The sequence below is a fragment of the Mesoplodon densirostris genome, chromosome 2, assembly GCF_025265405.1.
Source record: "Mesoplodon densirostris isolate mMesDen1 chromosome 2, mMesDen1 primary haplotype, whole genome shotgun sequence".
Classification (NCBI taxonomy): Eukaryota; Metazoa; Chordata; class Mammalia; order Artiodactyla; family Ziphiidae; genus Mesoplodon; species Mesoplodon densirostris.
In genome coordinates, this window is record NC_082662.1 from 113,922,132 (window position 1) to 113,939,371 (window position 17,240).

Sequence of the window (17,240 nt, forward strand, 5' to 3'; positions counted from 1 at the left end):
GAGAGGGTGTGGAGAAAAGGGAACCCTCTTGCACTGTTGGTGGGAATGTAAATTGATACAGCCACTATGGAGAACAGTATGGAGGCTCCTTAAAAAACTAAAAATAGAATTACCATATGACCCAGCAATCCCACTACTGGGCAAATACCCAGAGAAAACCATAAATCAGAAAGACACATGCACCCCAGTGTTCATTGCAGCACTATTTACAATAGCCAGGTCATGGAAGCAACCTAAATGCCCATCAACAGAGGAATGGATAAAGAAGATGTGGTACCTATATACAATGGAATATTACGCAGCCATAAAAAGGAAAAACGTTGGGTCATTTGCAGAGAAGTGGATGGATCTAGAGACTGTCATACAGAGTGAAGTAAGTCAGAAAGAGAAAAATAAATATCGTATATTAATGCATATATGTGGAACCTAGAAAAATGGTACAGATGAACCGGTTTGCAAGGCAGGTAGTGAGACACAGATGTAGAGAACAAACGTATGGACACCAAAGGGGGAAAGTGGTGGGGGGTGGTGATGGTGGTGTGATGAATTGGGAGATTGGGATTGACATATATACACTAATATGTATAAAATGGGTAACTAATAAGAACCTGCTGTATAAAAAAAATAATTTAATTTAATTAAAAAAATTTTTTAAAGGAACCAAAAGAGAACATGTTTTTTATTTCACTCTATATATTTAAATAGATGAAGTATTGTTGTCCCTACTGTAGAGAGGAGGCAAAAGAGGTCCAGAAAGTAAAGATTCCTGTGTCTATAAATGGAGTTAACAATACCAGAGGTATTGCAGGATTTTAACATCAGAGACAGCAAGTTTGGGGTTAAGCCAGATGGGGGTAGCGGATGAACAGGGTCTGTGTCTCTGGCTGGTTGGAAGGGATTGCATTAAAAAGGCACAGTCCAGTAATCCCACTACTGGGCATGTATCCTGAGAAAACCATAATTCAAAAAGAGTAATGTACCAATATGTTCATTGCAGCTCGATTTACAATAGCCAAGAGATGGAAACAACCTAAGTGTCCATCATCAGATGAATGGATAAAGAAGATGTGGCACATATATACAATGGAATATTACTCAACCATAAAAAGAAACGAAACTGAGCTATTTGTAATGAGGTGGATAGACCTAGAGTCTGTCATACAGAGTGAAGTAAGTCAGAAAGAGAAAGACAACTACCGTATGCCAACACATATATATGGAATTTAAGGGAAAAAATGTCATGAAGAACCTAGGGGTAAAACAGGAAAAAAGACACAGACTTACTTGAGAATGGACTTGAGGATATGGGGAGGGGGAAGGGTAAGCTGTGACAAAACGAAAGAGAGGCATGGACATATATACAGTACCAAACGTAAGGTAGATAGATAGTGGGAAGCAGCCGCATAGCACAGGGAGATCAGCTCGGTGCTTGGTGACCGCCTGGAGGGGTGGGATAGGGAGGGTGGGAGGGAGGGAGACGCAAGAGGGAAGGGATGTGGGAACAGATGTATATGTATGACTGATTCACTTTGTTATAAAGCAGAAACTAATATAAAAAAAGAAATTTGGCTTGTTTTTGCATTTAGAAATGTGTCTGTGTATGTGTGTGCATGTGTGTGTGACAGAGATTGTGTATGTCTACGTGTATTCATGTAATATACACAAATATGTATATATGTTTACCCCACCCCATTTTCATGCTCTATTCTTCTCCATAGTCCTCATGCCATCTGACATCATACATATTTGACTTGTTGATTTCTTCATTTTCTATCTTTCTCCACTGAAATGTGCAGTTTTCTCTGTTTTGTTCACTGCTGCATCCTCAGTTCCTGGAAGAGTGGCTGGTATTCCATAAATATTTGCTAATTGAGTGAAAATGTGTGTACATATATATTTATGTCAAGTATGGTTCCATGGCCATATGGTTCTAGTGGAAAGGAGAGGAGGTCAGCAAGGTGTCCTCTCAGAATTTTCCAGATCTCAGCATGAGATGTTCTTGGTCCAAGAAACCAATGAACACCAGTAAGAAAAAGCATTCCCCACTGTGGTTGGGTGGTAACTGGGAGGAGGGTGAGGCAGGACTGAGGAGCTTTACCTTTCCTGGGCATCAGTGGCTGTTGAGGGACCAGGCAGCTCTCTTCTTTCAAGAGAAGTGGCTGAATATACCTGAGTGACAGGTGACCCTTCTTTATGGCATAGAAGATCAGATACTCTGCAGCTGATAAGGCAACAGGGCTGGGCCTGCTGCCTGAAAGAGGATGACATGGAGCACAGAACTGTCAGCAAGAAGCTCCAACCTGGTCTAGACCTGGAGGGAAGACAAGACAACCACCTGAACCTGAATAACTCATGGGTGGGAAGAGCAGAAACTGGCCCAGTAGCCAGGACAGAGGAGCTGAAAGGCAAGGAAGTACTTGCACACAGCTCTTAGAAACTAAGTTGGTGACCTTTTCCAAGTGCCAAACTAAACTTTATCCTCTCCATCTCTAGGTGGAATCACTGGGAGACAGTGAAAGCTACATGCAGAGGGAGGCCCACCTGACCAAGTCAGGAATGCCCCAGCATGGTGAAAAGGGTGACGGTATTTACTTAGTAGCCTCTACAATCAGACATGTGGCCAAGTGTTCTTTACATCCATTAACTCATGTAACTCATGTAATCCTCACAGAAAACCTCTATTACTAACCCCAGTTGGCAGATGAGGGTCCTGGCAAGTGCCAGTTATTTATCTATTGGCTCTTAATTCCATTCTTGCTCTGTGCTCTCCTTTGTTCTACAGGGGGCTGGAAACCTGCAAACTACATTTCCCAGGCTTGCTTGCTGGCCACTGCTTGGGTTCTACCAATGGGAGATGCTGGGGAAGAGAGAAGCCATGTTTTCCCGCCTCTGAAGCCCCAGCCTCAGGGTCAACTTCAGACTCCAGAAGTGATGGCAATAACTGTGAACTCAAGCAGTGTCAATGGTGGCTTCAGCAGTCTCACAGGGGTGCAGACCAGAGAGGAGAACGAGAACCAAAAAATGCATGTCATAGAATCCAAAGGTGAAAAGAATTTCAAGAGAGGGGCCATCATCAAAGAGGACAACATGATGTAGGCTGAAAAGACAAGAGTGTTGAGACAACGGAGCAGAGGAAGAGAGTGCAGACAACTCCCTGGCAGAGGGACAGAGGGGATGACCATTACCTAGCTTATTGCCAAAGAAAGCGAGGTCCAAGGACATGTTGTTGTAGCCCTGGGCATGCATGCCTTGGATGTTCCAGCCGACACCTTTGTACACCCTGCCATTGTCCCCAACCAGGAAGCTGCCAGGTAAGGAAACATGATTTAATGGCAAATTCCTGTAACAGGAAACTTTGCACCCATCCTCCGAAGGGAAAAGGGTTCTAGAGGCTCAAAAATACTATGCTTCAATGACATAACGGTGGGAGGGAGGGTGATAACGCATTTTAGACTTGCAAGAGATGTGGGAATATATTTTAAATTTTGTTTTGACTTAGCTTACATGTGTTTCCCAGAACCTCACTTTAAAATACTCATTTGGTTCAAAGTGGAATTCACATGTGTGACTCTCAAGAACCTGAGAACAATAGTTCGACATTTTTCAAGGGCATGAGAATTCATTCGTCAGGTTTTTAAATTATAGGACCATGCACTTGAACACTGAAAACAATCAACCTGAATTCAGGGATTCCTTTATGTTAACTTTTTCTTCAGTTTCTCCTTAGGAATTCCTAAGCTCTTCTTTATCACAGAAATTTGTTTAGGATGTTCCTTTTCTCGGTTTATTTTTTGAAGCCAATGTATCTATTTTTGTTGTTGTTGTTTTACCTCCTCCTTTCTTTCTTCTTTGTTATAAATTTCTCGTCCTCCACTTTTCAGTTACAGTCTTCAAAACTGATGTTTTCACAACTCTTGCATTATTCAGCTCTTAATAGGTCATGAATTTCCACAGCAAGCTGAGCACAGAAAGACCACTTCCCTGAAGTCACCAAAGACACAGAATGGAGTAGGGCTGACCTCCCACCCTGTGCTGACATTGGTCTGAGGACCAGGTTGGGGCCTCAGGGTGTCTGCCATGTCCCTGGCTTTGCTGGAGTACTTTCAGCAGGCTGCTCTGTCCCTGCAGCCTTTGGTCAGTTCAGTGTGAAAATAGCCCCTATGGCTACAGCAGCTGCAAGGTACAAACTGGAGACTGTTACACTGTCACTGCAAAAACCTGACTTCAAGATGCAGTGGCTGAAGTCGACAACACAGCAGTGACAATGGCGGTGTGGTGGGGGCACTAGTGGTAGGGACAGCAGCTGAGCTGTAGTGAACACAGCATCCACAGAGGGTAGACGGGAAGACCCCCCACCTTGGCCCCCAGGGGCTCTGGTGGCTAAAACAGGGGCCTCAAGCTGTTTTTACTTATTTGCAACTAAAAATAAATCAAGAAGAAAATGTGGGTTATCCTTTCCAAAGTGGATAATTCAGAAAGCATTTATGTTTGTCTTTAGAATTCGGGGGGGAGAGCACCATTCCCTCTCTCTCTCTCTGTCTTCTTCTACAAATACATATATATCCTGATTCTTGAGGGGAAAAGAGGAGGTTGTGGGCCTCCATTGCACAGATAATCCTCAGAGCGGGTACTCAATACACAACGGAAGTATCTCCTTGCCTCACACATTTGCTTTTAACACAGGGCCCTCCTCCTTGCATACCCAGTGGGATATCTCCTGTGGGATCCCAGTCGCACTATGAGGTGGCCCTTCAGGATACCTGGCACATCTCGGGGTAAAAGCCCTGTCTGTGTGCAGAAGTGGAACAAGGCAGGACTAGGAGGCAATCTGGGAATAGTTCTGGGTCCATGCTCCCTCGCTGAGTGACTTTGAGCAAATTCTCTAACTTCTCCAGACCACAGCATCCTCACCTGTGACACAGGGGTGGTAATATTTCTCCTGCCCATTCCTCAGAGTGACTGGGAGAGCCTACTTGAGTAATACTTGCAAAGACCTTTGTAAACTGAAATATTCTTCGAGCTCCAAGGGGGCGACTGTACTTATTACAAGACCTCTCTGGGGGCTTCCCTGGTGGCGCAGTGGTTGAGAGTCTGCCTGCTAATGTGGAGGATACGGGTTCAAGCCCTGGTCTGGGAAGATCCCACATGCCGCGGAGCAACTAGGCCCGTGAGACACAACTACTGAGCCTGCGTGTCTGGAGCCTGTGCTCCGCAACAAGAGAGGCTGTGATAGTGAGAGGCCCGCACACCACGATGAAGAGTGGCCCTCGCTTGCCGCAACTGGAGAAAGCCCTCGCACAGAAACGAAGACCCAACACAGCCAAAAATAAATTAATTAATTAATTAAAAAAAAAAAACCTCTCTTGCTTCTTTCTGGGAGCTCCCAGCGGCTAAGACCACATCGACATACATGGCTCAGAGCTGTCTTCCTCATGACCCCTGGGGGATTTTGGATTTTGTTTCTATTAGCATTTTTTAATTCATTAGAAAAGCAACATGAATGGGAAATTAAGAAAAACAGAGAAGGGGGAGCAGGAGGCCCCCTCAGAGGGATAACTCGAATGTGGGCTCTGGGGGCCCCACCAGCCTCTTACATGTAGGCCACATCGCACCAGCCTTTGTTGTAGACTGAATGGGACTGCAGGCCCCGCAGCTTCCAGCTGCACACATTCTGCTCCTGCCACTTTATCCCCGTAAGCTTGTCCATGATGACACAGGCCACAGGCCAGGTCAGCTGGGCCCTGCAGGTCAGGAATCTCACCCCCCACTCCTTGCGGGAGACAACGGTGGACGCACCTGGTGGGGGGTTCAGGGGAGAACCACAGGCTGGCATGCTAAGTTCCTGCCCCTGCCCACTGCAGGCTGTCCAGGCCACCCTGGGTCCTCTGTGATGGGAGAGGCCCCAGGAGGAGGCGTGCATCACCACAGCCACCCCTTCCCATCTCCATATCCCATTTAGGGTAAAACGAATCCCCATGCAGACTCCACACTCAGCCTGGGAAGTCAAGTGGCCTTGTTCACCAAACACATCCTCCTTGTACTTCCCTGGAGAACTTTGCCCATCTTCACCTCTTCTCTGCCTGCAGAAAGCGGTCCCAGCAGCACCCCCCACCCAACCCCGGGGTTCTGAGCCTACTTCTCGTGAAGCACGTCAGCATGGATGCCTCGGGATGCGTGGTGCCCACTGGCATTTGCCCCGGTGTCTGACTTGCCTTTCATCGGCTGTCCCCTCAGAACATGACTCTCTGAGGAAAGCTCTACCACTCTCCTCAAACCACTCTCCCCGGCAGAGCCCATATGAAGCTCCATGAACACTGAGTACGGGTCTCCCTCCTTCAGATGAAAATACACTGTGAGCAGGGCCGTGAGAGCCCCACGCAGGACCCAGGACCTCCCCAGCTCTCCCTCACTATCCTTACTTGAGGGCTCCCAGGAGCTCTCTGAGGGAGGCAGTGTTTCCACCCTGAGAGCTGGGGACTTGGACCCTTGTCTTTTCTCCCTGGGTTTCGTCTCTTTCCTGGAACCCACCTTTGCCTAAGGACTCAGGACAATCCAGGGGAATAGTTGGGGTTCCACCCCACCCCACCCACCCAGCCCAGCCATAGTGACGTCCTGAGAAATACTTCTGGCCCCCTAAGAAGCCCAAGGCCACACCCAAATGGCCTCACCACTAGGACCCTTGAGAATGAGCTGTGAGATGCCAACAAACAGGTCCAGAAGCTCCTCTGACAGCCCTCTGGCTTGGGTTTCATTCCAAGACAACTGTGGGGAATCCCCTGGGAAGGAACACTGCCCTTGGTGCTGGTCCTCTGAGAACACCTGGACCAGCTCTTAGGCAGAGGTTCCACATCCCCCCTGCCCCCCTAGCCAACAGCCTCTTGGCCTCCCCAAGTCACCTGACTTCCTCTAGGAAACAAAGAAGAGGAAAACCACGGATGCATCTGGCCTCACTCTGCCTCTGCCTCTCACATCTGCCCCAATGAGGCCTTCACTCTCCCCATCCGCCCCAAGCCTCCCTCCATTTCAGACTCAGTGCCGTCTCTCCTGCCTCCTCATCTGAGCAGCTCTGCCTTTCCCAGTTGACTCATATACATATTAATAGATCAGAGTGTCATGTACCAAGATGGCCATCATCACGTTAACACGTATTCATATATTAAGCACCTAGTGATCCAGACAAGGTTCTTGAAATACGGAAATTTACAGATCGCTGTGACTGCCCTCACAAACTAGAGTTTTTTAGATAAGATTAATGGAAGATTAATCATCACAAACATGCCTCATCCCCCTCTGCCTATTCGGTACCAGAGGTCATGGGGTCAATAGCCACTAGAACCAGCAATGTCATCCACATCACCTCCCACAGGCTGGCTCTGTAATGTACAAAGCATTTTCAAGGGCACTATCAGCTTTGTGGCTTAAAACAACTTTGGTGAGATAAGCAAAGCAAATCAACTACTTCCTCTATACAGATGAGAAACTAAGGTGCAGAGAGGTTATTTGTCTAAGACGATATGGGTTTTAAGCTGTGGACTTGCATTCCAACCCAGGCTGTCTGACCCCAGAGCTGTGTTGATAACCACTAGACCCTTCAGCCACCCCAAAATTGTCAGATGACTTGGGCAAGTCACTGCCACAATGTGGCCTGTTTCTCTGTCTTTAAGATGAGGTTGTTAAGGGTCTCCATCATGGTTCTGAGATTCTGTCCTTTTGTAAAATCATCAGGAACAAATACTTGACCATGACACTGAAGCCAAGGTGTGCTGGGCAGGCTGGAGAGGCTGCTAAGGATGGGAGCCCATCTCAGCAGGGCGTGGGGGCACCTGAGCCAGGCTCTGAAGGGGAACATAGCTAGTGGGGAGGAGTGAGAACACTGGAGAGGATGATTTCCAAATGAAACCGGGCTGGGGCTGATGCCAAAAGCACTTGTGACCCAGTGAAAGAAAACTCACCCCAGGCCCCGAGATCCAGAGCAGAGATGACAAGAAACCACAGCAGCATCCTCCTGTGGAAGTAGGTCACCAACAGCGAGAGTATAGACTACAGCCCTGGGAGAGACACCGACAGTTAGCCTGACCATCCTCACCCTTCAAACAGGGCTCCCACCCCATTACAGGGCCCCCATCTGCCTCCCTGCCAAACCTGTGCACCTCCTGGGGCCAGCACCTGGCGAGCCTTCTCAGGGTCCCCAGCACAGGGTTGACCCTCAGCAGGTGCTCAGTAAAGGTGAGGGTGCTAACACCTCTGTCTAGCCACCACCCTCACCAGCCTCCTATTACCCTGAGAGCTCTTGGTCCCTCCTAGGAACCCGGTGCCTCATCTAAGGCCTTCCAGCATAGATAATAACAATTTCTAAAATTCCTGAGTAGCTATTATGAATAAACCATGTGTAGATATTTTTACATCTAGTGCTGCAATTTTATATTTAATCCTTATAAAATTCCCATAAGATATTTGTAACCCCATTTTTATAGGTGAGAACACTGAGGCTCAGAGGAGCAAACTATAATAGGGGGAGGGGTGGCCTTCATCCCCAGCGCTATCTGAGTCAGACGTGTGTTAAGTCATCCAATTCGGTCCTCCATCCTGCAAAGATCCCTGATAGATGCTCACCTCACTTCTTCTTGAGTGAGAATAGTAATAAATAATAGCAGCTACCGTTTACTGTCACATCCTATTTTCCAAGTATTTGCTGAGGACTTCATAGTTATTCCATTAAGTATCTTCACAATGACCTATGAGACCTGTACATATCATCAGGAAACTGGACTTCAGAGAGTTTAAGTCACTTGCCCAAAGTTACCTAATTAGAAGGGGCAGATCTATCTGACTCCAGAGACCCTGCCTGGAACTTCTCCACAATCAGCTTGAGTTTCTGATGGTGGAGATTCTCAATGAGCATCCAAGAGGTTAAACTCCGGGATTATTGTGGTCCTTTCCAGCTGCAGGAATATTTTCTGCTGTGTCAGGCAGAAATGAGTTGTTTACTTGGTCTCAATCCAAATGAAATATCAATTCCCTCAGATGTCAACCAAAACATCAACTTTTCTCCCAATTACCCTACTGAGAAACTATAGAGAGAGGTTTGAGATAAAATGGGGCAGATCACTGAACTCCAGAGATTTTATATGATAATCAATAGTTCCCAGATGGAAAATGTATAGAACCCCAGTTTAAGATGAGCATATAGGAGCTTCCTGGATCAGGACAGGAAATCTCTTGGCCGTTGGCACCCAGGAATCCAGTCATTTGAGAAAACTGTGTCCTGATGACAAACCAGCCCACCACAGAGGAGGAGGGAAGCCACCTGATGAACATGTGGGAAAATGCTGAGCCTCTCTCATTGGCCAAATGAGAGGCAAGGATTAACTTGCCCAAGTTGGAAGCCCTGTAGGCTGGCCTCCCAGGAAAGAAGCTGGCCTCTTGCAAAGCTACCTAGAAACCAGCAATCAATTCTGGTCAATAGGAGGTTTATATCCTGGTCGCTTGGCCATGGTGCTTCCCCAACCATGAATGATAACGAGGCGAGTGCAGTCCCAAGCTTGTCACATCATAAGCTGAAATTGCAAGGCTTGAGCCCAACCCCTCATCTTGCTAGGGCAGGGACTGGTGGGGTCTCCCACCCCCACCTCCAACTGATACACTGAGCTGGCAGGACAGGCTGCAGCCGCAGTTTGGCCACCGTGACTCACATTGCTATGCACCCTCTGTACTTAAAATGAAGATGAAATATTAGGACAGGAGACAAGTGAGACATAATAGATAGGGATTCCTGGTTAGACAGAAAGGGAAGAAATTGGGTAGAGGTAACCCCAGGACCCAGAGCCTTGGCAAGAAAGATCCAGGTGTGGTAGAACCAAACCCATTTAGAACAATTTAGGATAGAGAAAGTTTTCTTACTTGGAGGAAGAATTCAAGAGTGGGGATCAGGGAAACGTTCTCCACTATATTAACTTTTTAACCTGATAGAGTCCAGTCCCTCTAGTAGGAGAGGGCTTCTCAAGAAGACACACACACACACTCAGAAATACCTGTGAGTCCCTTGCTGTCCCAGCCCCACAGGTCAGGCTGCAGCTGGCTCACCCCTCATTGGCTGGCAGTGCCTTCCTTTCAGGCTTGGCCTCTGGCCCTGCCCTCCTTCTCCAGCTGCTGCCTCCTCGGCCTTCTCTCTCCCTGGCACTAGAGGGCACTCCCTCCCTGGGAATGGAGACTGGGCCCTGCCTTTCCAGAGAGAAGAGGAATGCCGGGAGCCCTAACCAAATGGGGAGAAGAGGAGGAGGGCGGAGCTCTGAGGCTCTGAGGAGCTCTGTCCACCATCCACAGCACCGAGAGGGACTCGGTGAGACCAGACAGGTGCTGACAGCAGGGGACCTGCCCTGTGAAGAAGCCCCGGTACTTCCTCCCTGGGAAAGGGCATGGCTGCCCAAGGCTCCCTGAGCTCTTTCCTCATCCCCAGTCCCCAGGAAACCCAGCAAAGCCAGGGGTTGTGCCTGTGGGACCTGAGGGTCACCTCTGGGAACGTCCTGCCTGTGGGGACAGATCTGCTCCAGGAGTTTGAAGGCTGTGGATGGAGGTCGCTCCCCAACAGCCCCCCACCCCACTCCTTTCCACTGGCCTCACCAGCAGGGGCAGGATAGGGGCAGAGAAGTAGAAAAGGACATCCCAGGAGGCCACACACACTGTGTCCTCATCACTAGAACTTACTTCCACCCTGTGGCCAGGGGGCCCATTCTCTCACCACCCCTACCTCAGCAGCAAATTGTCAACCACCCAGGAAGCCCCCCAACAAACTGAGACTCTCCAGCCCCTCACCCACTCTCAGCTCATCCCCTAACATGCTCCACAGTCTGCAGCTCTGGTCTCCAGAGCCCTTGAATCTTCACAGAGGAAACTCCACATGACCCTTTGCACAAGTGCAATAGGACAATGTGTCTCCACAGGGACCTGCAGGGGCTCCCACCTCCCAGTGGGTGGGGCAGCCTCATGAGACCCTAAATGGACCCTTCTGAGGGAACACCCCCAAATCTGCACGGGTTGCCCTTAGTGGAGCTGCAGAGTCACAGAGGCCCGGGGTACACAGAAAAGCTCCCTCAAAGGGCTGCACTGGTTCCACCTGCTCTTCTCACTTGTTGACCCACCCAGGCCCAGGGCTGAGTCTCCCCAAAGAGAAGACTCCACTTCCCACCACTCCTCCTTCCAACCTCTGGCCTTGGTTGGCAGTGAGGGGGGCTGGGTGGGGTCTGGGCACCTATTGATCAAGCCACGAATAGCCTGCCAGGGTCGGGACCTCCATGGTCTCAACCCAGGCCTGGATTAGCCTGGGACCTTGGGGCCCGCCATGACCTTCTGACATGAGGGAACCCACTGCCAACACAGGATCCCCAAGTGTGGACTCCCTTCTCTTTCAAAGCCCTGTCCAGCTTCTCACTCCTTCCCACCACTCACCCTATTCTCCCCCACCCATTCACTTTCATCCTAATCAGCACTATATGGTCACAGTCAACATCTCCACAGAATGTCACAGGACAACAAACAGACCGGTGTGTATTTCACGCTCACTCACTTCTTCATTTATTCGTGCACTCCTGCATTTATTAGTTCAACATATTGCTCCGTACTGGGACCACGGAGGTGAGTCAGGCCACATCCCTGGCTCGGGGAGCCTCAGCAGAGTGGAGGAGAAAGACCTGAAAGTCAAGAACTTCGGGCAGAGCAGAGGTCATGGCCTTCAGCACACACCATGCTTCATTGTTAATATTCTTATTTTCCTTTAAAATTAGTTGACAGGGAGATTGTTAAATGTGGCGGAAGAGTAAGACGCGGAGACCACCTTCCTCCCCACAGATACATCAGAAATTCATCTACACGTGGAACAACTCCTACAGAACACCTACTGAACACTGGCAGAAGACCTCAGACCTCCCAAAGGGCAAGAAACTCCCCACGTACCTGGGTAGGGTAAAAAAAAAAGAATAAACAGAGACAAAAGGATAGGGATGGGACCTGCACCAGTGGGAGGGAGCCGTGAAGGAGGAAAGGTTTCCACACACTAGGAAGCCCCTTCACGGGCGGAGACTGTGGGTGGTGGGGAGGAAGCTTCGGAGCCACGGAGGAGAGCACAGCAACAGGAGCGGAGGGCAAAGCGGAGAGATTCCCGCACAGAGGATCGGTGCCGACTGGCACTCACCAGCCCGAGAGGATTGTCTGCTCACCCGCCGGGGCGGGCGGGGCTGGGAGCTGAGGCTCGGGCTTCCGTTGGATCACAGGGAGACGACTGGGGTTGGCGGCGTGAACACAGCCTGAAGGGGGTTAGTGCACCTCGGAGAGCCGGGAGGGAGTCCGGGAAAAGGTCTGGAACTGCCAAACAGGCAAGAGACGTTTTCTTGCCTCTTTGTTTCCTGGTGCGCGAGGAGAGGGGATTAAGAGCGCTGCTTAAAGGAGCTCCAGAGACGGGCGCGAGTCGCGGCTAACAGCGCGCACCCCAGAGACGGGCATGAGACAGTAAGGCTGCTGCTGCCGCCACCGAGAAGCCTGTATGTGTCACTATCCACACCTCCCTTCCGGGGAGCCTATGCAGCCCACCACTGCCAGGGTCTCGGGATCCAGGGACAACTTCGCCGGGAGAACGCACGGCGCGCCTCAGGCTGGTGCAAAGTCACGCCAGCCTCTGCCGCCGCAGGCTCGCCCCGAAGCTGTACCCCTCCCTCCCCCTGGCCAGAGTGCGCCAGAGCCCCTGAAGCAGCTGCTCCTTTAACCCCGTCCTGTCTGAGCGAAGGACAGACGCCCTCCAGCGACCTACACGCAGAGGCGGGGCCAAATCCAAAGCTGAGCCCGGGAGCTGTGCGAACAAAGAGAAACGGAAATTTCTCCCAGCAGCCTCAGAAGCAGCAGATTAAATCTCCACAATCAACTTGATGTACACTGCATCAGTGGAATACTTGAATAGACAACGAATTAACCCAAATTGAGGAGGTGGACTTTGAGAGCAAATTTTATTATTTTTTCCCCTTTTCCTCTTTTTGTGAGTGTGTATGTGTATACTTCTGTGTGAGATTTTGTCTGTATAGCTTTGCTTTCACCATTTGTCCTAGGGTTCTGTCCATCTGTTTTTTTGTTTTTTATTTTTTTTTTTTGCTTTGTTTTGTTCTGTTTTTTTACTTTTAAAAAAATTTTTTTCTTAATAATTATTCTTAATAACTTTATTTTATTTTATCTTACTTTATTTTATCCTCTTTCTTTCTTTCTTTCTTTCTACTTTTTCTCCCTTTTATTCTGAGCCGTGTGAATGAAAGGCTCTTGGTGCTGCAGCCAGGAGTCAGTGCTGTGCCTCTGAGGTGGGAGAGCCAACTTCAGGACAATGGTCCACAAGAGACCGCCCAGCTCCACGTAATATCAAATGGGGAAAATCTCCCAGAGATCTCGATCTAAACACCAACATCCAGCTTCACTCAACGACCAGCAAGCTACAGTGCTGGATGCCCTATGCCAAACAACTACCAAGACAGGAACACAAACCCACCCATTAGCAGAGAGGCTGCCTAAAATCATAATAAGGCCACAGACACCCCAAAACACACCACCAGACGTGGACCTGCCCACCAGAAAGACAAGATCCAGCATAATCCACCAGAACACAGGCACTAATCCCCTCCACTAGGAAGCCTACGCAAACCACTGAACCAACTTTAGCCACTGGGGACAGACACCAAAAACAACGGGAACTAGGAACGTGCAGCCTGCACAAAGGAGACCCCAAACACAGTAAGATAAGCAGAATGAGAAGACAGAAAAACATACAGCAGATAAAGGAGCAAGGTAAAAACCCACCAGACCTAACAAATGAAGAGGAAATAGGCAGTCTTCCTGAAAATGAATTCAGAATAATGATAGTAAAGATGATCCAAAATCTTGGAAGTAGAATAGTGAAAATGCAAGAAACATTTCACAAGGACCTAGAAGAACTAAAGAGGAAACAAGCAACGATGAACAACACAATAAATGAAATTAAAAATACTCTAGAAGGGATCAATAGCAGAATAACTGAGGCAGAAGAACGGATAAGTAACCTGGAAGATAAAATAGTGGAAATAACTACTGCAGAGCAGAATAAAGAAAAAAGAATGAAAAGAACTGAAGACAGTCTCAGAGACCTCTGGGACAACATTAAATGCACCAACATTCGAATTATAGGGGTCCCAGAAGAAAAAGTGAAAAAGAAAGGGACTGAGAAAATATTTGAAGAGATTATAGTTGAAAACTTCCCTAATATGGGAAAGGAAATAGTTAATCAAGTCCAGGAAGCACAGAGAGTCCCATAAGGACAAATCCAAGGAGAAACACGCCAAGACACATACTAATCAAACTGTCCAAAATTAAATACAAAGAAAACATATTAAAAGCAGCAAGGGAAAAACAACAAATGACACACAAAGGAATCCCCATAAGGTTAACAGCTGATCTTTCAGCAGAAACTCTGCAAGCCAGAAGGGAGTGGCAGGACATATTTAAAGTGATGAAGGAGAAAAACCTACAACCAAGATTACTCTACTGAGCAAGGATCTCATTCAGATTTGATGGAGAAATTAAAACCTTTACAGGGCTTCCCTGGTGGCGCAGGGATTGAGAGTCCGCCTACCGATGCAGGGGACACGGGTTCGTGCCCCGGTCTGGGAAGCTCCCACATGCTGCAGAGCAGCTGGACCCGTGAGCCATGTCCGCTGAGCCTGTGCGTGCAGAGCCTGTGCTCCGCAACGGGAGATGCCACAACAGTGAGAGGCCCGTGTACCGCAAAAAAAAAAAAAAAAAAAAAAAAACTTTACAGACAAGCAAAAGCTGAGAGAGTTCAGCACCACCAAACCAGCTTTACAACAAATGCTAAAGGACCTTCTCTAGGCAAGAAACACAACAGAAGGAAAAGACCTACAATAACAAACCCAAAACATTTCAGAAAATGGGAATAGGAACATACATATCGATAATTACCTTTAAAGTAAATGGATTAAGTGCTCGCACCAAAAGACACAGATTGGCTGAATGGATACAAAAACAAGACCCATATATCTGCTGTCTACAAGAGATGCACTTCACACCTAGGGACACATACAGACTGTAAGTGAGAGGATGGAAAAATATATTCCATGCAAATGGAAACCAAAAGAATGCTGGAGTAGCAATTCTCATATCAGACAAAATAGACTTTAAAATAAAGACTATTATAAGAGACAAGGACACTACATAATGATCAAGGGATCGATCCAAGAAGAACATATAACAATTGTAAATATTTATGCACCCTACATAGCAGCACCTCAATACATAAGGCAAATACTAACAGCCATAAAAGGGGAAATTGACAGTAACACATTCATCGTAGAGGACTTTAACACCCCACTTTCACCAATGGACAGATCATCCAAAATGAAAATAAATAAGGAAACACAAGCTTTAAATGATACATTAAACAAGATGAACTTAATTGATATTTATAGGACATTCCATCCAAAAACAAGAGAAAACACATTTTACTCAAGTGCTCATGGAACATTCTCCAGGATAGATCATATCTTGGGTCACAAATCAAGCCTTGGTAAATTTAAGAAAATTGAAATTGTATCAAGTATCTTTTCTGACCACAACGCTATGAGACAAGATATCAATTACAGGAAAAGATCTGTAAAAAATATAAACACATGGAGACTAAACAATACATTACTTAGTAACGAAGTGATCACTGAAGAAAGCAGAGGAAATTTAAAAATACCTAGAAACAAATGACAATGGAGACATGACGATCCAAAACCTATGGGATGCAGCAAAAGCAGTTCTAAGAGGGAAGTTGTAGCAATACAATCCTACCTTAAGAAACAGGAAACATTTCAAATAAACAACCTAACCTTGCACCTAAAGCAATTAAAGAAAGAAGAACAAAAAAAAAAAAACCCGAAGTTAACAGAAGGAAAGAAATCATAAAGATCAGATCAGAAATAAATGAAAAAGAAATGAAGGAAAAAATAGCAAAGATCAATAAAACTAAAAGCTGGTTCTTTGAGAAGATAAACAAAATTGATAAACCATTAGCCAGATTCATCAAGAAAAAAAGGGAGAAGACTCAAATCAATAGAATTAGAAATGAAAAAGGAGAAGTAACAATTGACACTGCAGAAATACAAAAGATCATGAAAGATTACTACAAGCAACTCTATGCCAATAAAATGGACAACCTGGAAGAAATGGACAACTTCTTAGAAATGCACAACCTACTAAGACTGAATCAGGAAGAAATAGAAAATATGAATAGACCAATCACAAGCACTGAAATTGAAACTGTGATTAAAAATCTTCCAACAAACAAAAGCCCAGGACCAGATGGATTCACAGGTGAATTCTATCAAACATTTAGAGAAGAGCTAACATGTATCCTTCTCAAACTCTTCCAAAACATAGCAGAAGGAGCAACACTCCAAAATTCATTCTACGAGGCCAACATCACCCTGATACCAAAACCAGACAAGGATGTCACAAAGAAAGAAAATTACAGGCCAATATCACTGATGAACATAGATGCAAAAACCCTCAACAAAATACTAGCAAACAGAATCAAACAGCATATTAAGAGGATCATACACCATGATCAAGTGGGGTTTATTCCAGGAATGCAAGGATTCTTCAATATACACAAGTCAATCAATGTGATACACCATATTAACAAGTTGAAGGAGAAAAACCATATGGTCATCTCAATAGATACAGAGAAAACTTTTGACAAAATTCAACACCCATTTATGATGAAAAAAACCCTCCAGAAAGTAGGCATAGAGGGAACTTATCTCAACATAATAAAGGCCATATATGACAAGCTCACAGCCAACATCAACCTCAAAGGTGAAAAACTGAAACCATTTCCACTAAGATCAGGAACAAGACAATGTTGCCCACTCTCATCACTCTTATTCAACATAGTTTTGGAAGTTTTAGTCATACCAATTAGAGAAGAAAAGGAAATAAAAGGAATCCAAATTCGAAAAGAAGAAGTAAAGCTGTCACTGTTTGCAGATGACATGATACCATACATAGAGAATCCTAAAGATGCTATCAGAAAACTACTAGAGCTAATCAATGAATTTGGTAAAGTAGCAGGATACAAAGTAAATGCACAGAAATCTCTGGCATTCCTATATACTAATGATGAAAAAATCTGAAAGTGAAATTAAGAAAACACTCCCATTTACCATTGCAACAAA

General features: G+C 46.6%; 1 protein-coding gene across 1 annotated transcript; it reads right to left on the reverse strand.

The window, feature by feature from the left end:
- Positions 1-839: 839 nt before the first annotated feature.
- LOC132503621 (peptidoglycan recognition protein 3-like) lies at positions 840-8,001 on the reverse strand. The gene is made up of 6 exons (XM_060120241.1): positions 7,953-8,001; positions 6,669-6,776; positions 5,595-5,796; positions 3,186-3,304; positions 2,064-2,251; positions 840-884 (listed from the first exon to the last, which is right to left on the reverse strand). Exons 1-6 carry the CDS (start codon positions 7,999-8,001, stop codon positions 840-842), a joined length of 711 nt encoding a protein of 236 aa, XP_059976224.1.
- Between the last annotated feature and the right edge of the window lie 9,239 nt (positions 8,002-17,240).